Source organism: Mytilus edulis, chromosome 4, assembly GCF_963676685.1.
Source record: "Mytilus edulis chromosome 4, xbMytEdul2.2, whole genome shotgun sequence".
NCBI classification, from domain to species: Eukaryota; Metazoa; Mollusca; class Bivalvia; order Mytilida; family Mytilidae; genus Mytilus; species Mytilus edulis.
This window is the reverse complement of record NC_092347.1, coordinates 66,986,213-67,009,988: the sequence shown is the minus strand read 5'-3', so window position 1 is coordinate 67,009,988 and position 23,776 is coordinate 66,986,213. Positions and strand designations below refer to the sequence as shown.

At 30.9% G+C, this 23,776-nt stretch overlaps 1 protein-coding gene across 1 annotated transcript in view; it reads left to right on the top strand.

Moving 5' to 3' along the window:
* LOC139521489 (probable G-protein coupled receptor No9) overlaps positions 1-14,377 on the top strand; it is a 71,433-nt gene extending 57,056 nt beyond the window's left edge. The window contains exons 2-3 of the mRNA XM_071314964.1: positions 11,775-12,590; positions 12,623-14,377. Coding sequence (XP_071171065.1) covers positions 11,925-12,590; positions 12,623-13,120 — 1,164 coding nt within the window. The 5' untranslated portion in view covers positions 11,775-11,924 and the 3' untranslated portion in view covers positions 13,121-14,377. The remainder of the gene's footprint in view (positions 1-11,774; positions 12,591-12,622) is intronic.
* The last annotated feature ends 9,399 nt before the right edge of the window (positions 14,378-23,776 follow it).

The window sequence follows — 23,776 nt, the reverse complement described above, 5'->3', positions numbered from 1 at the left end:
TTATTCATGATTAAAAGCATGTTAAGATGTTTAAACCGGATTCCTTTTTGTAACCATGTGCATGCGATTTCCTACGTTTTCAGCCGATTTGTATTACTAGTATCACAACGGATTTACGGTATTTGATCATTGGTAAACTACTGTAACATAATTTGAATAGTATTGATACTAGTTTAGACTATTGAAACGAAGTTTGATATGACAATACTACCAATCTTATAATAAACTGCTTTAGATTCTCCGTTTAATCCCCATTGGACCATTCATTTTTCAATTATTTGTTTGCATCATTACTTCTTCTCTTGTAAATCTAATGTTTGTCTACAGAAGTTAAATGAGATTTAAACGCGGAATATTTCAATTTGATTTAAAATTCACTCCATGCAGAAAAATAGATATCGAAATTAATTAAAACTGCTGGTAACACATTTTTACCATTTAAGGAAGTACTTTAAGAAAGGTGCTTTAAGAAGAAGCGAATTTTGTTATCTTTATTTTATTAATTGTTCTAGATATTGGACAGATTCTGGTCAAACGTCTGTGATAGTACACAATCTCTATCATTATTGCAATAATTCTGTAAACATAATGCATCATAGTTATCTTGCCCTTGTCTATTTGTCAAACCAGTCATTTATGGCTGATTATAGTACTTTACTTCCATCGGTTCTGTGTTTTATTCTGTTTTTTGTCCAAGTATACAAAAAAGAAAATATGTAGACTTTTTTTCAAATTTGATACCTAACAGTATTTATAGTCCTTTTCAACTTGGTTGCTCGTGATTTTAACCTTTTTGCTTAAATCTTATTGTTATGATAACCTAAAAATGATATTGACGTATATACTATAATAAATGTTTTACAACTTTATAATATATAAGCATGTAACGACATATCTTTTGATAGTATAATTCAGCATGACTTACACTATTTTTTTTCAATTATGGGGTATGTGTTCATTAGATAACATCCTGTTAACGACACAATCACCAAAATATATCTAAAGGGTATCATACGGTCTTCAATCATAGTCGAATGTTAATACAACATGTCAAGCTCTTAGTATATCGTCCCAAGTCTTTAAAAAAAAAAGTGTGAATACACTTTAAAAAATCCATCAAAGGTCTAAACTTTTTTCAAATGCGTATAGTATATATTTATGAATAGGTACCTTTATTGCATATACATGCGATGCATGAAACTAAAATGTGTGTATGTTTTGGAAATCCTTTATCACATATGCATGCAACCAAAAGATTGATGTATGCTTTGGATAGTTTACCCTTTATTACTAATGCATGCAATGTATGAAACCAAAAGATAGATATATGTATGTTTAGGATACCCTTTATTACGTACTATGCAAGCGATACATGAAACCATATGATTGTTATATGTTTTGGGTACACTTTATGGCGTATACATACCATGCATGAAATCATAAGATTGGTGTATGTTTCGAATACGCTTTATTACGCAAACATGCCATGCATAAAAATAAAGCATTAATGTATGTTTTTGGATACATTTTATGACGCATACATGCGATGCATGAAACAAAGAATGACTGAGGAAAATATTTTAGAAAAACAAACCGATATACAACCTAAACAGAACAGCCAATATCATGCAAGGTCAATTTTTTATGTAGGAGTTGCAATCTTAATTTAAGTTCAATTAAGAAGCTAAAAATTGACAGTTGTAATCCATCAACTGATGATTAAATTGTCTCAATGTACTATGGTAATGAATATGTATAACACTATTTGAATACTAACAATGCAGTTCTCGTGTTCATTTTGTTGACCTCGAGTTATATCATGTATATAGGGAAAGCTGCTGTTTGATTAAATAAAAGGCTCCAGTGATACATTATTTATTTTATTTAATTATTAGTTTTGGGTACCTACTCATGTTCAGTTACATGGCATATCAGAATAAGAATCTTTATTTTTAAGTTTAAAATCGAAACAATATGATTGTTAATAGATAATTAAAAAAAAACCAAACCAACAAATATATAAATAACAAAAACGATAGACATAAAACAATTAAAACATGTAGCATTGAAACAATAAAGAATATTAATTATAGTATTATAGGGTTATTACATGAATATTGGGGAATATTGTCCTGAATAGAATTTTATATTGCACGAGCTTGCGAGTGCAATATATGTTCTACGAGGGACGATATTCCCAAATATTCATGCAATAACCCTTTTATTGTACAGCAAGATAATATTTGAAAGTAAAAATTGGTTTAAACTAAGATTTTGTCGTTGATGACGTCATGAATTTTGAAGAATTATTGCACTAGTGCAATATGTATATATTATAAGATGCCCTTTTCCATATTGGCCCTGGTATCATCCCGAGACTCCCATATCGGCCTCGATGCTTTAGCCGAGGTCCGAAATCTTTTTTGTTTTTTTTTTTATCACAAAAGCAATTAAAACGTCGTTAAGGACGTCATGTCATTTGGAATCAGGGCACAATAACCGATATACTCTTAACCTCGGACATTTTGGAGGTTATTATATATGCAAAACCACACATATTCGTTACAAATATGTGATAATAGAATTTATAACACGGTAACTTTTGGTTACTTTCTGTGTGAAATATTATATTGCTATGCAATAAGTCAAGATACTGCAAACTGATGTTACTGATTGAAAACAAAACTTAGAAAATGATTTATCTGTTCACAATTGTCTCTGGTGCTCTATTGAGAGATACAGCATAAGTTGGTCACCGTGTCAATAAATCAAATGCCTCAAATATTCGTAAATCTCACTTAATCTCTTATGTCTTACGGTTGGAGACATCGTTCTAATTTCATTTACAGTTTATTGTGACATCAATCCCAGTTAGTTCACAATAATCTTCCTTCAGACATTGAACGTGTTATCTTGATATGGACAAATACAGATTACATGATAAAAAAAATTAACAAAATAATCAGCAAGCTGTAGTATGCCATAAATTAAAACAGAAGTAAACGAAAGAAAGATTTTTCACATTTGCTTTTAATATGTGTGCTTATGTTTAATTACTGATTTCCGAGAAGATTTCCCAGTGTGTATATATTGTTGATGAATGTAATTTGCTATTTTAAAATATGACCGATGCTTTTTTTTTTTTGGCTTTTCTGTGGTATCAATATTTCATAGATGTTGAGTTAGGTAGGTCTCAAATCTAATTTGACACATCTCATTTTCACGCGACATGTGTGATTTTGGTCAAGCAATGCATGATATAAATAATGTCATTGGCAAACTACAGACCTAACTAAACATAACTTTTGATACTAATAGTCCACCAGCAGCGGTATTAACTTAGTACTAAAAATAATAAAGTAACACTTTATTAATTCAAGACCACATCCGGTCTGTGTTTTAGTTGGATGTTTTTCTGCTTTGAATCGATCTGATGGGTTAAAACGTTTTTAATGGATTTTATAGTTTTTCTTGTGTTTTACATTGTGTACCACTGCCACAGGTTAGAGGTGTGTGGGCGCCTTCAAACATGTTTAATTCCGCCACATTCTTATATTTTCTGTTTGTAATAAACGTACTAAAAAATCTTTATATTGTGCGACTTCAGTTATAGAAGTTAATTGTGAAATTGTCTCAAATAAAAACAAATATTTGCAATTTTCAAATTTTCAATTATTGTTTTATAATTCCGATGATATATGATATCACGATAAAGAGAGCAATGTCATGATAACTTTGATTTTGAAGTATGCTTTGTTTTATCAGATAATTAAATAATTGGTGCTTTAGATTATATTTACAACATTCATATATCTTTATGATAAGCGAAGATGACATTGGCTGTTTAAGTAAAAAGATGCTGTGTAGTACGTTATATAAACAGAGTTCTCTGGATACAGATGTAACAAAACTGAGTTTGTCTAACGTATAAACTTTGATCTTTATGGCGGTTCATAATGGTCTGTTACCGACACTACAAACCATTAAAAGTCTGAAATGGCATATATCTGTACTCGACTGTACTGATTTTTACTCGACCAGTCTGAATTCGTCTGAGATTTACTTGATAATACTCGACTGTAGTCTGAACTATACTTAACAGTCTGAATGTGTACTTGACCAGTACTTAACCATTGTATACGAGTCTGAACCGTACTCGATCTAGTCTGAACCGTACTCGACCTAGTCTGGACCGTCCTCGACCTAGTCTGAACCATACTCGACCTAGTCTGAACCATACTCGACCTAGTCTGAACCATACTCGACCAAGTCTTAACCAACCTAGACCTATTCTTTGTATCTATCAACTGAATTTTATCAATTTAGGATTTTTTTTAAATAAAAATGAAATTTGAACAACAACTTGAAATTAAAAATGTATTCAATACAGTATTGAAATTAAAATTTCACAATAATCAATCATACTATAACTTCAACTTAATATTAATCAACACTTACTTAATACTATATATCAACTTTTAAAATATAAATAAAACAAGCTGATCAAATAATCTAAAAAAATGAATTGTGACTAATATTTTCAATATTATTCAAAATGTTATGAATATTTTGGAAGTATTTTATGGTAACTGGATTACTTTCACCATTAACTTAAGCCTAGTATAGATTTATGGTGTCAGTTGAGTTCAGATAATAATGCAGTGTATGTTTTTTTATTAAGATATATATAAAATAGTATATAAAACAACTTAATAAATTTTAAAAATGAGAGCTTAATTGTTTTGTTTTATTAAATCAAGAATTTAATATAATCATAATAATAGAATTTTCATAGCAATCCTTGATAACCTTTTTAAAAAAGGAAATGTATTTCAAAGTAACAGTAAAAAAAATCAATTAATTTAAGTATTTTTTTGTCAAATTAACATGGCATGCATAAAGCACTTTAATATGTTCTAATTACCTCAGTACATATGTGTTTTACAGGTAAAAAGAAAGCCCTATTTTCTTAAATTCGTGTAATACTTATCTAGTACATACATGTATATTCGAAAGGCCTTGTTATTTAATTTAAACAGGATGTTGCAATTTTGAATCAATGTTATCTAGAATTTAATACCTCTGACCAGGTGTGATCTTATTTATGAGTTTACCCCAAAGCAGAGGTTATACTTTATAATTCACCACTAATCAGAAAAACAATTTTATTTATTTATCTAACTTTATCCCTTTTTGATATAAGTTATATATAATATATTTTTTATCCTAAATATAATCAGAGATATATTTCTTTTATAAGGTTAATTTTTTTTATAAATTTTGTTGGCTGCTGTTGTATATGTCAGTTAAAAAGAAATTTATTTTAACAGTAAAAAAAGTAGAGGTTTTTTGGTCTAGTATGGTTCAGACTGGTCGAGTATTGTTCAGACCTTTGGTTAAGTATGGTTTAGGCTGGAAAAATAGGTCGAGTACATGTCGAGAATGGGTTAAGACTGTTTCAGACTGGTCGAGTAATAGTTCAGACTATTTTCAATGGCAAAGATAAGGGTCAAGTACGATTCAGTACAGTCAAGTATGTTTCAGACTGGGGTCGAGTAATATCAAGTAAAAGTCAGACCAATTCAGACTGGTCGAGTAAAAATCAGTACAGTTGAGTACAGATATAGGCCATTTCAGACTTTAATGGTTTGTAGTGCGATCTAAACATTATCATTATGCTATCTCTCCTAAATAAACCAAAGTACTGAAATACGGAACATTCGATGACCGCAAGTTTTTGTGGATGGTCCGACAAGCACTTGTCTCAGAAAAAAAAATCCCATCTCTATATTTTTGAATAAAAATGTCCCGTTATTTTGAAAGCTAGATTTACTAGGTTTGTGCCACGTTTAATCACGTTTTCCTACGTGTTAGTACGTTAAGACCCACGTTTCCACCAAGCATTGATACATGTACGTTTCGCTACGTAGTAAGCACATTTTGTTATGTTCCTGTAAGCTTTGATACGTATTTACCATATTTCAACTTCGTTTAAAATTTCGCTACGTTTGTTGTTGAATTCCAGTTTTGCACAAAGGATCAATATTTTTTTTTACGTTTCTTCTGCGTTTCGATACGCTTCGTTACGTATACTCCTGTTTCGATACGCTTTCAAAACGTAGTAAAACGTAGCTCCTGAAATGTGACAGTGTGACTGGGGCAAAGCCAGCCCCAGTCACACTGTCATGTTATAAGAGCTACGTTTTAATATATTTTGAAAGCGTTGCGAAACGGGAATATACGTAAGGAAACGTATCGAAACGTAGTGATCCTTTGTTAAAAACGGGACCTGCCCCGTATGTTTTGAAAATTCAACAACAAACGTAGTGAAAATTGAAACAAAGTAGAAACCTAGTAAATACGTATCAAAGCGCAGCAGAACGTAACAAAACGTGTTAACTACGTATTGAGACGTATCAATGTGTGGTTGAAACTTGGGTCTACACGTACTAATACGTAGCAATACGTGATAAGAACGTAGCACAAATCTAGTAAAACCTATCTTTCAAAATAACGGGACATTTTTGTTTAAAACGTAGTTGAAACGTAGCATTTTAAAACGTAGTAAAACGTGAAAGTGTGACTGGAGATCTGCTGTAATAAACATATATTGTCGGATTGCAGTGTTGTAAACGTTGCTTGTAATAGAATCTTGTTTAAATTCGTTTGACAAATTTTAACACTCCATTTTCTTGATCTGAGTATAAATATTCTTTTCTAAATGAATTTGCAAAATAAAAATCAATTTCATACATTTGTTAACAGATCTGTTTACTAACATCAAATGATCTGCATGCCAATTGCAAATTACGCATCATATTTTATTAATTTTCTATTTTTGTTTTTGTTATGAAGTAAGTGTATCTTTCACAAAATAATATAAATGCAATTTTCTCAATTGAAAAGAAATCTATATCCATTCATTTTTTTCTTTTGCATCATAAATACTATAGCAGTACCACGCAACAGTGACTGACTATTATCTTCAAATAAAACGTGATAAGACATTAAAAGATAATTGATCGTGTAGTATTCACTCCTATAACATTTCAACAATGGACCAAGGTCTACATTTCTAGGAAAGTTATGAATGAACTCAAAAGAGACAGGATTTTTTTTTTATTAAATCATCAAAATAAACAAACCACTTGACAACGACAGCGACTGACGAGATGTTTTACGTGACTCCCGACATGTTGTTGTATGTTATTTAATTTTTACACTCTTATCTCGTTCAGCTCCTCTGGTGTCTCTTCGGATTTTCAATCTTTGATTTGTCAATTTACCTCTTTACTATATTTAGCAGGATATTTATTCTGAAATATTAAGATACAGATAGTTTGTTCGTAAAAAATATTCTAACATGTTGAAATATTTTGGCTTGTAGTTTCAAAGGTTGAAATATTTTCTAAATTGACAATTTAAAATCTATTTGAAAGATAATTTCAGGTAGCCTCTATTTTTATCCGCCTGTAACCAAACCGGGGTTTTATTTTAGAAGGTTGTCTCTTTACAATTTTTGAACAATTTGGTTAAAACTGACAAACAAGTTGTATTGAGGAACATGATAATGTGATTGGCCGAAGTGTTAAACTTTCCTGTGAACTATGAGCCACCTATGTCCTTATGCTTCTTGCAACGAAAATCAAAGGTAAAGTTTTTTTAATCTACAATATATTTACGATAATTTCTGACTTGTTCTGTCATGATGAACTTCTTTTTAGAACGGTAGGGTTGACAAATTTGAATCATAGACTGCTTGAATAGCAATGTATTTCGTACAATCGGAACCCCAAAAGAGACATTTTTGTTAAATCAAAACGCAATGATCATCATAGTTTGAATGAGATATAAATATTCGGTCGGATTCAAAATCAGTTTCAAAGAATACCACTTTGTATCTTATTGCCAGCCACTGCTGTTAAATTTTTGCCTTGTGGTGATTAGAATGCAAATTATCTATCTATGTACGAATATACAGCTCTTTGAGTTAGCTGTACAAACAAGGATAGTTCAAATTACAGAACAAATATCGGTCAACAAAAAGCACTCAACTCAAATATGTTTTGTCATTTCCCTGATCAGAATTCGGTTCATAGTTTCATTTATTACACACATATATTGTTTGACGAAGCATTCCTTTCTTTCAAGCAAGTTTTAAGCGTTTGCACCGGAAAATACCTTTTTGAAGAAAATAAGATCAAAATAATTTGTGAAACCGAACCTTCACATTTCATTAACTCGATGTCTTTAACGATTATTTCTTCCCGTCAATAAAATAACAACAAAGAACGTCATACAAAATCACAAATCAGATCAAACTTCTAGTTTGTGTATTTAGACTGTCTAGGTATCAGTTCGTTCACTTAAACAAATCCATTACTGAATAATAAATCGACATTATGTAAACAAGATTACAAGTAATCGTTGTGCAAAAGTGCAACAATGCATAATTAACCTAAGTATTTATAGTAATTCTAGGACATAGAATATTTACAAAGCGTTTTAACCTATTAATATATATATATATATATATAAATTTGTTAAAAATTTGCCAAGAAGGGTGTCTACAATGACAAGTACGACAGTAAGCATATATCATGTGTTTCTGAATTTCTAAATGTAATATAAATTTTGTATCTGTGGAGTTACTTTTTTTTTTTAATTTAAATGATTATTATAGACAGATTTTAATTATCATGATTACTTATTTTTATCAGCGGGTTTTTGTCAATGCTATCTAAATTGTTTTTCATAAGACCAGCTAAATGATGTTTGATGGAAACACAAAAGTACTTTGGAGCAATAAGGCGTTTTTTTTTTTAATTTTAAGCTGTCGTTCCAAATACACAGCTTTTCAAAACGTTTATCATATATGTGTCTTATTCAAATATTCAAAATAATGATTTTTTAATGCAAAGTAAGAACCTCTGACAACTTTCAAGTATATCAAGATTTTTGTGATGGAACGCTTAATTTGTACAAACTTCAAATAATATGTTTGTACATAAGCTTTTTTATAGGAATTTCATTGAATAAATAAAAAAATCATTCGGTACATTCTTACAAAGTTATAATGTTATACACTTGTAAGTTCAGGTAGACTAAGATCTTAATTAATGGCAGCTTAATTAAAACACCGTAACGTCTTAATGCTTTTCTAAAATTTGCACCAACAGAACATACTGCTGTATAATTAATTCATTGAATAATTAACATTTACTTTCAGAAATTGATTGAAAGTCTTAATTTTATAGTAAGATTTTTTTTTCTAAATTGATGTTTCAAGCCGTAATACGTAGGAGAATGTGATAATTTAATCACAAAATGACATAAAAAAATAATTCATTCACCTCAAAATGATTTCCTGGCAAATTACACAACTCATACATTTTATATGTTATTTAAAAAATATATAAAATGTATGAGTTGTGAAATGGATTGATAAATTTTGTTATACTTCATGATGATATCTTGAAAATTAAAAGGGTTAATTATAACCAATATATCAAAATGGTATATAAAAAAGCAAAGGGGGAAGTGATTTTCCTTCTATTTTTTCTAAAGTGCTATACTTCACGATTGACTGGCATTACAATGGAGATACTAGTAAGCGTACATGAAGCAAAATCAATTGCTTATATACTTGGAAGCCTACCGTTCAGCTTCAATAGATCGTGCATATTTAAAACCTAAATATAAATCTAGGCCTGTGAACAAAGTCGTTACGAAAAAGATATTAGTAGTAACAGCGGAATAAACTTATCTCAGTATAAAAAAATATGCGGAATTCTCAACACCTGTTCGTCACTAATATTTCCGTATTATAACCTTACCAATCCCACATATAGGGTGTGTCCTATTTATCATTTTAGAAACACTGAATTTTTTAGTGCCATGAGTTTTTGAGATTTGACATAATTGCCATAGGTCGACAGGTAAGGTCGTTTGTTCATCACTTTAAATTATTTACCGATCTTGTCATACCTTTTTATGAAACACGAAGGTTGAATGCTGTAGTCAATAGGACTTCTCCTGCCCAGCAATACAACTGATGCTTGGTGATCGTCAGTTTGGCTGTACTGGATTTTTTAAATATTCCGCAGCGTATGATCGCAATGGCGACGGCATATCCGGTCATTGCACAGAAGTCGACGATCAAGTCCACTTTTGTCTGCCCCAACCAAAAATTCCCCTGTCAAATTTTGCGTCAAAATAATTAACCAACCCGTCATTTTGGTTCGTCGAGCTAACGCGTATATCTTAAACTTATAATATCAATTGATAATTCTTCCGTTTTGAATTAACGATCTAACAATGGACCTAAAAATTGGATAAACTACAGAACAGGCGTATTTTAAATTCGACAGTAATGTATGTTGCGAAAGCTGTTCAATATCAATAAGTTGTGTTTGATTAGATTCTTTCTTTTTTCATACAACTACTTTCTAGTCTATAGTGCATGAAATATCCAAAAAGGATATAACACAACTGGGGGAGTGGAATAATTTCAACAATTGCGTATTTTTTTTTTATTTATTTTTTAATGAATTGAAAACTAAAATGTACACTGATACAATCTGTACAGTTTTGACAGTTCTACCGTAATTCATTTATCATAAGATCGTATCACTATATTTCAGTAAAATTGAGAAGGGAAATGGGGAATGTGTCAAAGCGACAACAACCCGACCAGAGAGCAGACAACATCCGAAGGCCATTAGATCTGTTTTAATATTTGAAAAAAATAATTATTCGGGAAATCACAGATAAACATAGGTATTTGTTTATTTAACATTTGTCAACTTGCTAATAAGATATCAATAGTTTTATCAAATTGTAAAAAAGTGTTTTCATTACAGGATAAAACATCTACAAACGACAAATCTTGACAGAAAGTTTATCTGAAGCTTAGATTTTATGTATTGAACCTTAAATTATAAGAATCTAATAATACGCTCTACATAGCAAATCAAAGATGCATTCAGATTTTCTGCTAATTTTCTCTACAATAAAAGGTGGTTATAGTCAACACCATGGTGGTATAAACTATACGTGCATCTCCATTTAATAATCAGACATTTTTTTTAGTCAATACTTGATGAAAAGTTACATTTCATAGTTATATGAGCGATTTGTTTCTGGATATACACTTTTTGTATTTTGAAGTAAGTCTATTTATATTGCATGCAACTTCTTCTGTTATTCAACGTATCAAAAAATAGATCAAACGTAATCAATTAACCGTTTTAATTTTCTATATGTTGGATGTAAACTATATGTTGTGGCTTTGATATATATTAATTACCAAAGTGTCTTCCGCAAGTTTTCAAATGAATTGGAAACAAAGTAATTATTCTTCGGTAACAATAGATTTTCTGTTGAAGAAGTAGTTTGTGCCTCATGATATAATAATCAAAAACAAAACCTGCTATTTCATAATCAATTTGCTTTTTAATTGTGCATGTTAAAGGATTGCTTCAGCTGACACTGTAAGCTGGTGAGCAGTTAGATATATTATTTCTAAGTTTGATTTATAATAACTGATTTTTCTTCTATTGTATGCAATCTATTAATTAATACTCTTGAAAGCAACAGTTTCTATAAATCCAATAATTTATAAAAACTCGTGGCTATAAAAGCGCGATTGAAAGCAATGACCATTTTGTAACGATATATTATATATTAAGAAGTTATCGTAAAGAGATTCAACTATTACTGTTACACTCGTTACGTTCAAGATATTTAATTAATGTCTCTATCGTTTCTTTCAGAACGAATTACCAGCTATATTGACTACGGAAGGCTTTGATTATGAATGAATAAAGGCATGTCTGCTTCGTTTATTACAACATAGCTTGTGTTTTACTTGAGCAAATAACATAAAAACTAGAGAATCGAATTGGAATGGCTGACGAAGAAACATGTATCAGCGAAAACGAAATTCGTTTTTAATTCCAACAACTTTAACTTTGACCATCATCAACTTGGTCATTTTGGCGGGAAATAGTTTAGTTATCATTGCAGTAATTACAACAAGAAAGTTACGAACAAACACGAACACTTATATAGTGTCTTTAGCATGTTCCGATATTTTGTTGGGAATTTTTGTTATTCCTTTCTCGGCATCATTAGAAATTTTGACATATTGGCCGTTTGGTGAAGTATGGTGTAGTATCTGGCTAGCTATAGATGTATTGCTGTGTACCGCTTCCATTTTAAATTTGTTAGCCATAAGTTTTGACCGATACTTAGCTGTAACTAAGCCTATACAGTATGCTAGTGCTATGTCCAGACGTCGGAGTAAAGTACTCGTGACTTTTGTATGGCTCTTATCCTTTGTAATATGTATCCCTCCGTTATTAGGATGGAATGATAAAACTTCATATTCCAAAGAAACCCAAACGAGAAACGTAACCACTTACGGTAATAACAATTTCTCATCATGGGTAAATATTGAACCCGTCGTCTGTAATAATACAGCGCCACAGTGCGAACTCATATCTACCCAAGGATACAGGATATATTCCGCTTTGGGTTCATTTTATATTCCAATGTGTTTAATGGTTTTCTTTTATTGTAAGATTTATAATATATATTATTTATGGAATAGATCAAACTAAACAATAATACAAAAACTCCGGAAGATAGTCCATTTATGAAAAGGAGGCGATCTACTCCATTTATATACGCTATGAATAAGAGAAGTATGGAATCGAGATCATTGGCTACAGTACCAGAGAGTCGTCATAGAATTCATATAAGAAAAATTTTGAAAGAAACAAAAGCTACCAAAACGGTTGCCATAATTGTTGGAGTGTTTACAATGTGTTGGTTTCCATTCTTTACAATGTATCTAATAGAGGCGTTTTTGGGGACACGTGTTCCTTCATTGGCTTTTTCTGTGATGTTTTGGTTAGGTTATTGTAATTCTATGTTAAATCCATTTATATATGGGATGTTTTCTAGAGATTTCCGCTGTGCTTTCAGACGGATTCTTCGAAGATCTTGTTATGAATGTTGTAAGTGCAAATGTCTTAAACGTCCAAAGAATGTGATTGTTCACAAACAACATTTTGGATTCCCGTTAATTGACCTTGAAAGCACATTAGAATCGTAATAAGGGTCCAGCAAATGGAGTACCGTTTAACATTGGATCTTCCCGAACATTTGTAAAAACCCAAGAGCTTTAAGTGAACAAAATAAAAATTAGAAGAAAATTACTATAGAAGTATGTGTCATTGAAAGAAGTTTTTACATCTATAGAATAAATATAATATTGTGGAATACAAACCTACTTAGAATTGTGAAAAGAAATGGGGAATGTGTCGGCTATTCGAATTTTAAGATGCATACACCGCTATGAATTCAGTACTGTTCAGTGGCTTTTAAGACTTACATATAAAAATAAGATGTGATATGATTGGCAACTGACTTGGGACAGGCACACTCATACAGAATGTGATAGTGTTAGATATGTTCGCGGGATCCCAACCCTCGACTTAACTTTGGACAGTAGTGTAATAGTAAATCATAATAACGAACTATAAGAATCAGTTGAAAAAGGATTAACCTATTAGATGAATACAAATAGAAATACATCTAAAAAAAAAACACAATGTGGACGTGGCTGTGTACTTGTACATCCCATTATCAAAAATAAACTAAGTACAAGTCTGAGAGTTCTGGCAGTTACTTACTACTAGTGCAAAACCAATAACAAGTTATCAAGTCAACCATGCATCTAAGACTTAGTTATCAAGCAATACACATCCAACTTTAAGAGTATCAATGCCAAGATAAAATTATCGACGGATTACAGATCCATAAAAGTGCATATGTATATACAATGTAACAATAATCTGCAATGCGATTATAAAATGCAGTACTTTTCTTTAGCTTCTCAAACTGTTCAGTATGATCGATACGAACAGTTGCATAACAGTTACTGAAACCTCTGACTAGAAAATCACCCTATATATATAAGGATAACTCTTTTCGAGTTTATACCTTAATCTAAGCAACACGCATCATTAGTATCCGATTGAAAGATATACTTTCTTTAAATGCAATTAATTAAGTGTTAGTAAAAGATAAAGTCGTTGTTTAGTCCATTCATATGCATATGTATATGGCATATACCAGCTGAAGGACGCCTACGGGTGCGGGAGTTTCTCGGTACATTGCAGACCCATTGGTGGCCTTCGGCTGTTGTCTGCTCTATGGTCGGGTTGTTATTGCTTTGACACATTCTCATTTCCTTACCTCAATTTAAATGCTTCTCAAATAAAATGTTCATGTGATTTTTAAATAACCATATATCCGCTTGATAAATGTTGTGAATAAAAAGAGAAGTAGTTATTTATCTTTTCATAGATTTTACGGCAGACATTCTTGGCAGAAGTCCGGCACATATTGAACTATTATATTCACAGTAGAAAGCATATGTTGCAGTCCGATGATTTGTTGGTATTAATGAAAATCACAGGACATACAATATTAAATCTAAAATAGTTTTACTGAATTTTCAGTACGTACCTGTTTATAATCCTTGAAAGTATTTTGCATTTCTGAAAATGATATGCATATGATTATAAGAAATACTTTTATGTTATTACATGGCTACAACATTCTATTGATTTTACTTGACCTTCTTCCTAAAAATGTAAACAAAAATCTTGTAAGACGGTGTGTCTTGTTGGTTTGCAATCTCATCGACGTCTATTGAACGGTCTGTTTAAGTAACTTAAACTACTATCTATACTTTGCAACATGTAAGAGTTGCTTGATTCAGTATTTTTTTTTCAACTGTTTTGGTTTTATAACTCAACAAGAAAACGACAAAACAAAATCAATATACTCAACTGAAGGAAAACACAAGGTCTGTATAAGAAGCCCCTTTCAAAACCTTACGCTATATGTGTATATTGTTATAGGAAAACTAAATTGGTGTGTACCAGTTTTAGAAAGAGGACGAAAATCAAGGCTTACTGAGCTATTCTTCTTTTTTTGTAGCGAGTAAAAATGTATTTTATAATTCCGTCGATGTACATATATTGCTTTATTCTGCAATTTACAACAGGTAAACAAGGACAAAGAAAGCAAATATTTATGTGTACCTGTTACTTGTACATTTGTTGGTCGATTGCGGGATAAAAAAAATAGTTCAGAAGAATATGGTAAGTAAAGTTGTAATAAGGGTATAAAAACGTGATTGTTAAAACAAATGTGAATATTCTAGAATACACTTTTCGTTTTAAGAAAATGATTGATATTATGAGATTGTGTTTATCGTCGCAATAGAAAAGTCTTCAACAAGCAAAAATTAAATGAATAGAAGTAAGATCGTCTGACCCGTTTCAGACTAAAAGGGAGGATTTATAAACAAAGTATAAATAATATAAATATATTTTAGTAAATCTGTTAAACCAATGTGGAACGTATTATATATTAACAAGTAATTTTGGGGCCCTTTATAGCTTGTTGTTCGGTGTTAGGCAAGGCTTCTTGTTGAAGGCCGTACATTGACCTATAATGGTTTACTTTTTTAAATTGTTATTTGGATGGAGAGTTGTCTCATTGGCACTCACACCACATCTTCCTATTTCTATTCGGAAGCATATGCTTTCATTGTTACAATTCCCATGTAAGAGCACCATTATGTCAACATTTTGAAGACATTTGAGTGTCAAGTTTTTGAGGAGACTAGTGTGTAGGTTTTGCCCTCCCTGTAAAGGTAGAGATAATGAAAAGTGTCGTTGCGTAACGTTAAGTCATTTCATGTTTAAAATACGATTAAAAAAACCTGTTGATTTAGGAGATACGAACTGTTGAAAACATGTGAACAAAAAATGTCTTTCAGTCAACAGGTTTTGCTTGGTATTTTTGTTTTCACTGGGTAAATAGTTCAAATGAAAGGTAATGTGAAATTTCACATTTCATTTTAATAACATAACTTTTACATTTACACTAATTATCAGTTCATTTTATCCGGGCAAATTTGACTTCATGCTTTAATTACTAATTATTCCACTCATTCACCTCACTCTTGTCACACGCCGTTCACTATCGTTCAGTCACCAATCATTCACACTTTCTTTTTCAATAATCACCCAAATTCTCTCACCCTTGTTCACTCACCATTTTCTCTGTCGTTCACTCGCCACCCACTTCTTCGGTTTCATTAACCCTTATTACACATAATCTCGTTCACTCACTAGTCAATAATTGTCAACCTTATCACGAGCTCTTACACTGTGATGAACATCCGTTTACTCACACTCTTTCGTTCACTAACAATGTATATCTCATACTCATTCACTCATTAGTCACAACCTCGTTCTCTCTGCTCTAACTGGGTCATCCAATCACTCATTATTTAGTAATCAGTTTCATTTCTTCAATCGCAATCTCAATTACTCACAGTATTTCACGTCTCCGGTTGAATCTTCTGTAACAGGATTTTATTCCTTGAAGGCTGTGGTAAATTTGGTAAATTTGGGAGGACACTATAGTCTACCATTGTCTTGTCAAGTTTGTTACACATACCTTCCGTTTCCATATGATCATTTGGTACGGAAATATTTGTAGGATATTCTAAGTCTTATTACAATAGAACGTAGATATTTGTCATATTTCAATAAATACATTTTTTTATGTTGTTTCCATTCGCTTGTTCTAAGTGAAATGTCCCTATTCTGCAATCTGCAAAAAGTACAAGCAAATAGCTCATAGAACGAAAATCACTTAGTACAACATAAACATTGATATAAACCAGGACTATATAAGAGTTTTATATACTCTTATTTATGCTACCAATCTCAGAACACCGTCTCATTCATTTCAGAACACTTTCTCATTCATTTCAAAACACCGTCTCTTTCATTTCGAAACACCGTCTTAGTTATAGATAGCATCTAACTGACAGACAAACTGACAAATTTTTGCCCAACAAGTAATAACTAAACCTTTACGATCATTGTATTATAGCTTTAGATATAATAGTTCTCTCTAGTTTTTGTTTGTTTATGAACGTTTATTTTTATGAACGTTAACGGTTTACTTAGAAAACTTTTAAATTAGTATAAGTTATTTTTTCACATTTTATGCATCACATACCAAATAACAAATGTGAAACCAGAAATAAAACTGTAAAGAAAATCACATTGCTTTTAGTTTCGTCATTTCATCTCTGGTGGATGGTTGTCTCTTGCCAACAATACCAAATCTCCTTATTACATATCTTATGCTAAAAATGATGAACACTTTTGTTGCTGCTTATTTTATATGTGCGTATGTGTGTGTCCTTCTATCTTCATCTGGAAACGTTAAAATCTATTCCATTATTATGTTATACAATTTGTTGACAAAACGCACGCTTTGAAAATAGCAGTTCACACTAACTAACACGGTTACAGTTTTTTCTAACTGAACCGAACAAAAGAAATATTTTCAATTTTTTTTTTGAAAACTCGCAGATACCTGTTTCTCTTCCAAAGTAGTTTTAATACAAATATTTATTTGACAGGACTTTTCTGTAAATAGAATATAAAAAAGTAATTTAATTATTAAATGGAAAATTAAGTTTTATGTACATTATGGTTTCGAATCAGATGTAAGCGCGTGTTATCATGAATCATCTACATAAAATACACCACTATGTAGTAAAAATTACCACAAAAAAAAAGAAAATATAATGAGTTGATGCTGTTTTGATCTAAATTTTGTTCACTTTTAACCCTAATCAATACAATATATAAATATCAATACAAGCTGCATTTCAGATAAGACATCAAAATATTTTTTTCCACTGTAATCCTTCGTGTAGGTTTTCATTTTGATATATATTTTTTCAATTTTAATTATATCTTGATTTTTGGTCTGATCAAGCTAATCGCGGAGCTATCCTGTTTGATCTTGATGTTTATTACGTTTTTTCTGGTATAGATAATATGAGTGGGAAAGTTGCAATGTATTTTTACTTACATTTGTCAACGAATTGCATTTTCAATTCTTCTTATTAGACTGATAATAACTAGAATGTGACTGTCAGTCTAGTAATTTATTTTTTACTTCCATTTCACAAAGATTCAGTAATGCATGCGGTTTGAATTTGCGCTCCACCCAAGATCGAACTCATCTTTTCATTGTCAGAAAAAGACCAATCCTGACGAACAGACCAAAACGTTAACGATTGAACTTAAGAAAGTTATTTATTTTTCTGTTCAAAACTTTGTTGACAAACTTAAGTTACTCTTATGCAAGAATCTTTTTTATAAATCAATTCATGAATTCAACCGGATTTAATAAAGTTTACAAAATAAAAACCATATGTGTATATTTGTGTTAAAAAAAGAGAAATTTACAAAAACCATTATATCAAAGTACAGTTAATTTTCTGAATACACAATCAGTGGTTATTGCCCTTTCAACATATTTTATGATATACATCATCATCTGCAGCACAACTTGATTTATTATTTTTTGTCTTATAGACACAAATCTATGTCTTCTTTTATTTTTATTCTTAAATGGAATACAGCAATATAAATATAATTATAAATAAGAACTTTCATTTAGTTACCAGTAGCTGCTTTGTTGAAACGTAAGCTTACAATAGTATGCGTTTGGAATGACGTTGTTTATTATCTTCGTTACGTGTTAATGTGTTGTGTTATGTTGTAGTGTTCTTTTTTTCATTTTGTCTATTGGCTTTGTCTATATACCGTTGCTATTTTGTTGCCTGTAATTGTTGGTTTTTATAGTGATTAATATTATAATTGAATTGTACCCGACTGTAATGCAAACGAGAGGTTTTATATATAGTTAATTTAATCCACAATTTTCTCCATAAGTAAAGGCCTGTACCAAGTCAGGAATATGTCAGTTGTTTTTTTATTCGTTTGATGTATTTGTGCTTTTGATTTTGTCATTTTATAAGGGACTCTCAAATCAGAATTGTCCTTGGACTCCGGTATTTTTGTTATTTTACCTTACAGAATTAGTAAATGAATTGACTGAGCGTCATTTTATGTTTACAATATACTTATAGACATTTTTTAAAACCGAGAAAGTTCGAATTATGTTCTACTAGTATTAAAATGGTTAAATAAGAGTGATATCTTTTGTTAAGAGTACAGTAACAGTTGAAAATACGAAAAAATGCAAGACTGTAGAGTTGTTATCATTCAGTAAACAGATTTTGTAGGATATGTTTGCACTAGGTCAAGTCTATCAATGACTGGTATCCGGGAGTTTACTAGTTAATTTCAATACATGACTTTTATTTAGATATGAATTACTTAACCCCAACTATACAGTCATTATTTTCGCTTGAATACAATGACCGACAAAAGTCGGAACAAACTATTAAAGTACTCTTATAAGTTGGACACCAACATATTATGATCTCGTTATCATAACATGTTACTTGATGTCGACGTGTATGCTTCTGTAAGTCGAAAGGTTGAGTCATTAGTATTTTTTGTTTGTTTATAAATCAAAGATGGCATCCATGGGCTTTTTCTATCTGGAACACTTTTAACGATATTATAGGACGATAACTTGTGTTTAACTCATAAAATCATCCAAGCAATGTTGTCAATTTGGTTGTTAGACGGGGCCATCGGACACATTTGAAAAAGTATATATCTAAGGTTGGTGCGACCCAGCCGTTTCAGAGGAACAGATTTATGAAAAGTATGTGGATTGCATTTGACGTGTAGAAGACTGCAGTTCACACTAACGAATACAGTAACAGAATAATTCTAAACAAAAACGTAAGCAAAAGGTAGAAATCAAATACTATCACAGGTCTTAAATCGCTTATAATCATGATTTATCTACATAAAGTACACCATTAAGTAGTAAAAATTACAAAGAGAATAATGTAATGGGTTGATGTTGTTTTGATCAAAAGTTTTGACTATTCGTTCACTTATGACCTGCATTTCAGATAAAATCAATATATTTTTTTTCTCTGTAATTCTTCGTGTGGGTTTTCATTAAATTATATTTTATAATTTTAATAGCGTTTTGATTATCGGTATGATCAAGCAGATCGCGGCACTATCCTGGCTTGTTTTGCATATTTTATCAGTATTTATTCCGATATTGATAATTTGAAAGGGAAAGTTATTATGCACTATTTAATTAAATTTAACGAAATGAAATTTTAATTTTTTATATGAAATTGGTAAAATCAAGACCGTTAGTTTAGTTGTATACTACTTCCATTGTAAATAGTTACAGCGAATCTATTCCTTTATACTATTTGAATGTGCGTTAAATACCGAGTCTTTTTTAGGTTTTAACCAAAATATTAGTCACGAAAACCAGACCCATTCATAGATATTTGAACTTTAGAATGTTCTTAAAACACAAAGAATTCATATGCAACGGTTAAAAAAATCAAAACTTTGTTGCAACCGAGATGCTTCGGAAGCCGACTGGTCTAAGTAGTCAACTACTGTATCACTATCTTGTCAACACGCAGGTTGTCCTTTAGAGTCACGTGCAAGCGTTCGAATCCAGTCTTAACTGACTAGGATTGACAGTGTTCCCATCGAAGTACAGTTGTTCTCTGTGGCTTCCTCCACCAATATAAAATGGCCGTCAAGAATATCCAATAGTGCTGAAACTGGCGTTAAACACCAATCAATCAATTGTTTCAACGGGATTTGACAGATAAATTTTAGAAAATAAACTGTTACAAAAATAGGAAAAATAGATTATAGTAAAGAAACGAAAATAATTTTAAATATTTAACTAAATTGCAAATTTAAAAATATCGCTGTTTTTAACAACGGTTGCTTATTTTCATCAATATATTTAAGATGACATACCATGAATATTTACGTAGTGTATGTTTACTTGTTCTTTGACTTGTGAAAATGTATAGCTTGTAAGACTTCTTGAATTGTGAGATCATCCTTTCAACGTAGATTTCATACTAGACACTGGTTGATTTACAGGAAACGTGTGGTATTGTTGGACTAACTTAAGAGGAAGTCAGAATTGCTATATTTGGCCATTGAAAGGCGTTTTTTGTCTCCTGTTTATGAAGCCTTATTAATTAATTTCTTACCATTCGGACATTTAAAAAAAAATATGATGCACGAAATTTCAGAGGAGAAGATTATTGAAAAATAGCCGAACACCAAAATTAACGATGGATCGATTATAACTTGCCACGAAGTAGAGTCAGTATTTAAAATGTTTTTGGGGTCAGTAAAGAAAACAAAAAAGAAAACATTATAAGAATAATAAAATAATTACGTGATTATCTTATCATATAGTTTATGTCAATTTAGCTTAAACCCTGCTATTATGGACTTCTTAATATAAATATGTGTTTTCAAATTTTTATTAACGTTTTATTGATCATGTTTCTATAGTAGGGCCGGGCGTGATTCACTTACTGTGTCAAGAGTTGTAGGGATTAGCAAGGGAATAAAGTGACTCTTTCGAGCTTGGGTTTTCGTCCTTTTGTATATTGCAAGACAGCGGTTCACACTCACTAACAGATTTGTATATCCAACAGTGCAGAGAGTGGAGTTAAATATTTATCAATCAATCAATCAAATATGTTCAAGGGTTGGGTTTTTGTCTCTTTGACACGTTCCCTATTTCCATTCTCAATTTCAATCAATTGTTTAAACGGGATTTGACAGATAAATTAGAAAATAGCAATAATGAATTATACTTATGTTGATAAGTCAATAAACGAAATTAATATTAAAATAAGTAACTAAATATATAATTAGGATAACATGCCATGTATATTTACATATTATGTTTACTCGTTCTTTGCTTTATGAAATGTATACCTGGTAAGACTTCTAGATTTGCGAGTTCATTCATCCTTTCAAAGTATATTTCATATTGGAAACCAGACAGGCAATTACAAACTTTTCATTAATATATATGGATGGACATGTCTACTTTGAAAACAGTTATGTTTGATTTAAAGGAAACTTGTAGTATTGTTGGACTAACTTAAGAGGAAGTCAGAGATGTCATATTTGGCCATTAAAAGGCGTTTGTTGTCTCCTGTTTATGAGACCATATAAATTTATTTCTTATCATTCGGACATCTGTTTAAAAAAATATGAGGCAAGAGAGTGAAATACTTTTATATGCGTTTTCCTTGTAAAGTTTGTTTTACTCCGATAAAATAGAAGCGGGTATTACAATTATTTTTTTTCAATAGTGCATATATTTAATTGTTTTGAGGCGTACTGAGTCATTACAATAAAGAACGGGAACTGGGAATGTGTCGACGATAACCTGACCAACGAGCAGAAAGCAGCCACCAATTGGTCTTCAACAAAGGCTTTCTTGTCTCATTATGGTTCATTGTGGTTAAGATTACATTTTTTCCTCTTCTTCAAACCTGATTTTGTTTGAATTTCTTTTCATTGAAATCCATAACATGGTTTAGGAACATTACAACTACTGCAAATTCGTTTTTATAAAATAAATAGAACATTAAAATTTTGTACCATTACTATTTTTTTTCCAAAACGGAGCAGGTACTTCCTAGAAAACAAATTGGTTTGTCCTAATTCATTACCCAACCAACAAGCAGACAGACATAACCAAACAACCTTAGCAAGAGAACTAGATATAAAGCACACACTAACAAAATTTAGTTGTTTCTGTACATCAAATATGTTAAACTATATTCAGTGTTCAATTATCAAGATAGCTAAGGTTTCAAACAATACCGAGAATCCCTGCTGTTTGCGGACTGAAAACTGTCAATAAAGCTATATATTTTATTCACTATAATTTCTCATAGTAAAAAAATCGAGAACATAACATTTTAAAGCAAAGACAGATATATAGAATCATTTTTGATAAAGATCATTTTTAAGATGTATGAATCATGTGCTCACATTACAACTTGATTTGTTTATGTTTGATTTGTAAGTATGATTCTATTCTATTAAGATTGGTCTAAATCGTTATGTTAACGCATGGAACAGCAAATTGTTTTTAATTTGTGCAAATGGAACAATAAAAAACTGTTGCAATGATGATTTATCGACTAAATGAAGGTGTTGGACCATTTCCTGATCATCTATTTCAAGACAAGTCTACCTCTGAGAAAGTATCATAGATGGCAATGCATCAGTTAAAGTAGTCATCTACACAATCGTCTATATTGTTACAACCCTATAATGGTAGGTTCCTTCTTGACAAGAAAAACAATGTCCATACGATGAGATAGGCAAATTGATTCACTTTCTTGTTAACTATTATTTTTTAAATCCCTGTGTAAGAATAATAATTCATTTCAATTAAAATCTTTATTGCCATGAAACTACATATTTATAGTATGTGACACAACATAATAAAATGAAAATAAAAAAACCCAACAAGATCATTAATATACACAATAAAAGTAAATATTTTTAAAGTCCCCTGTCCTCGGTTCAATAGACTGTTTTAAAAAGGATCCTTGCTTATTTACCTGAATGTGTGAAATTTTGGTTGAGTATATATGTTATTTTATCTATGTCCTTTTAATTTATAAAGTGGATATTCTCATTTATCAAAAAATCAAAATAAACTTTTCTATTATTATGGTTTCTATTACAATATAAAAAGAAATGAATTTAATCTTCAAGTCCGTTTCTGTACATGTGTGTGTTACGTTTCGGTGTTATGTCGTTGTTCTCCTCTTATATTTAATGCGTTTCCCTCGGTTTTAGTTTGTTACCCCGATTTTGTTTTTTGTCCATGGATTTATAAGTTTTGAACAGCGGTATAC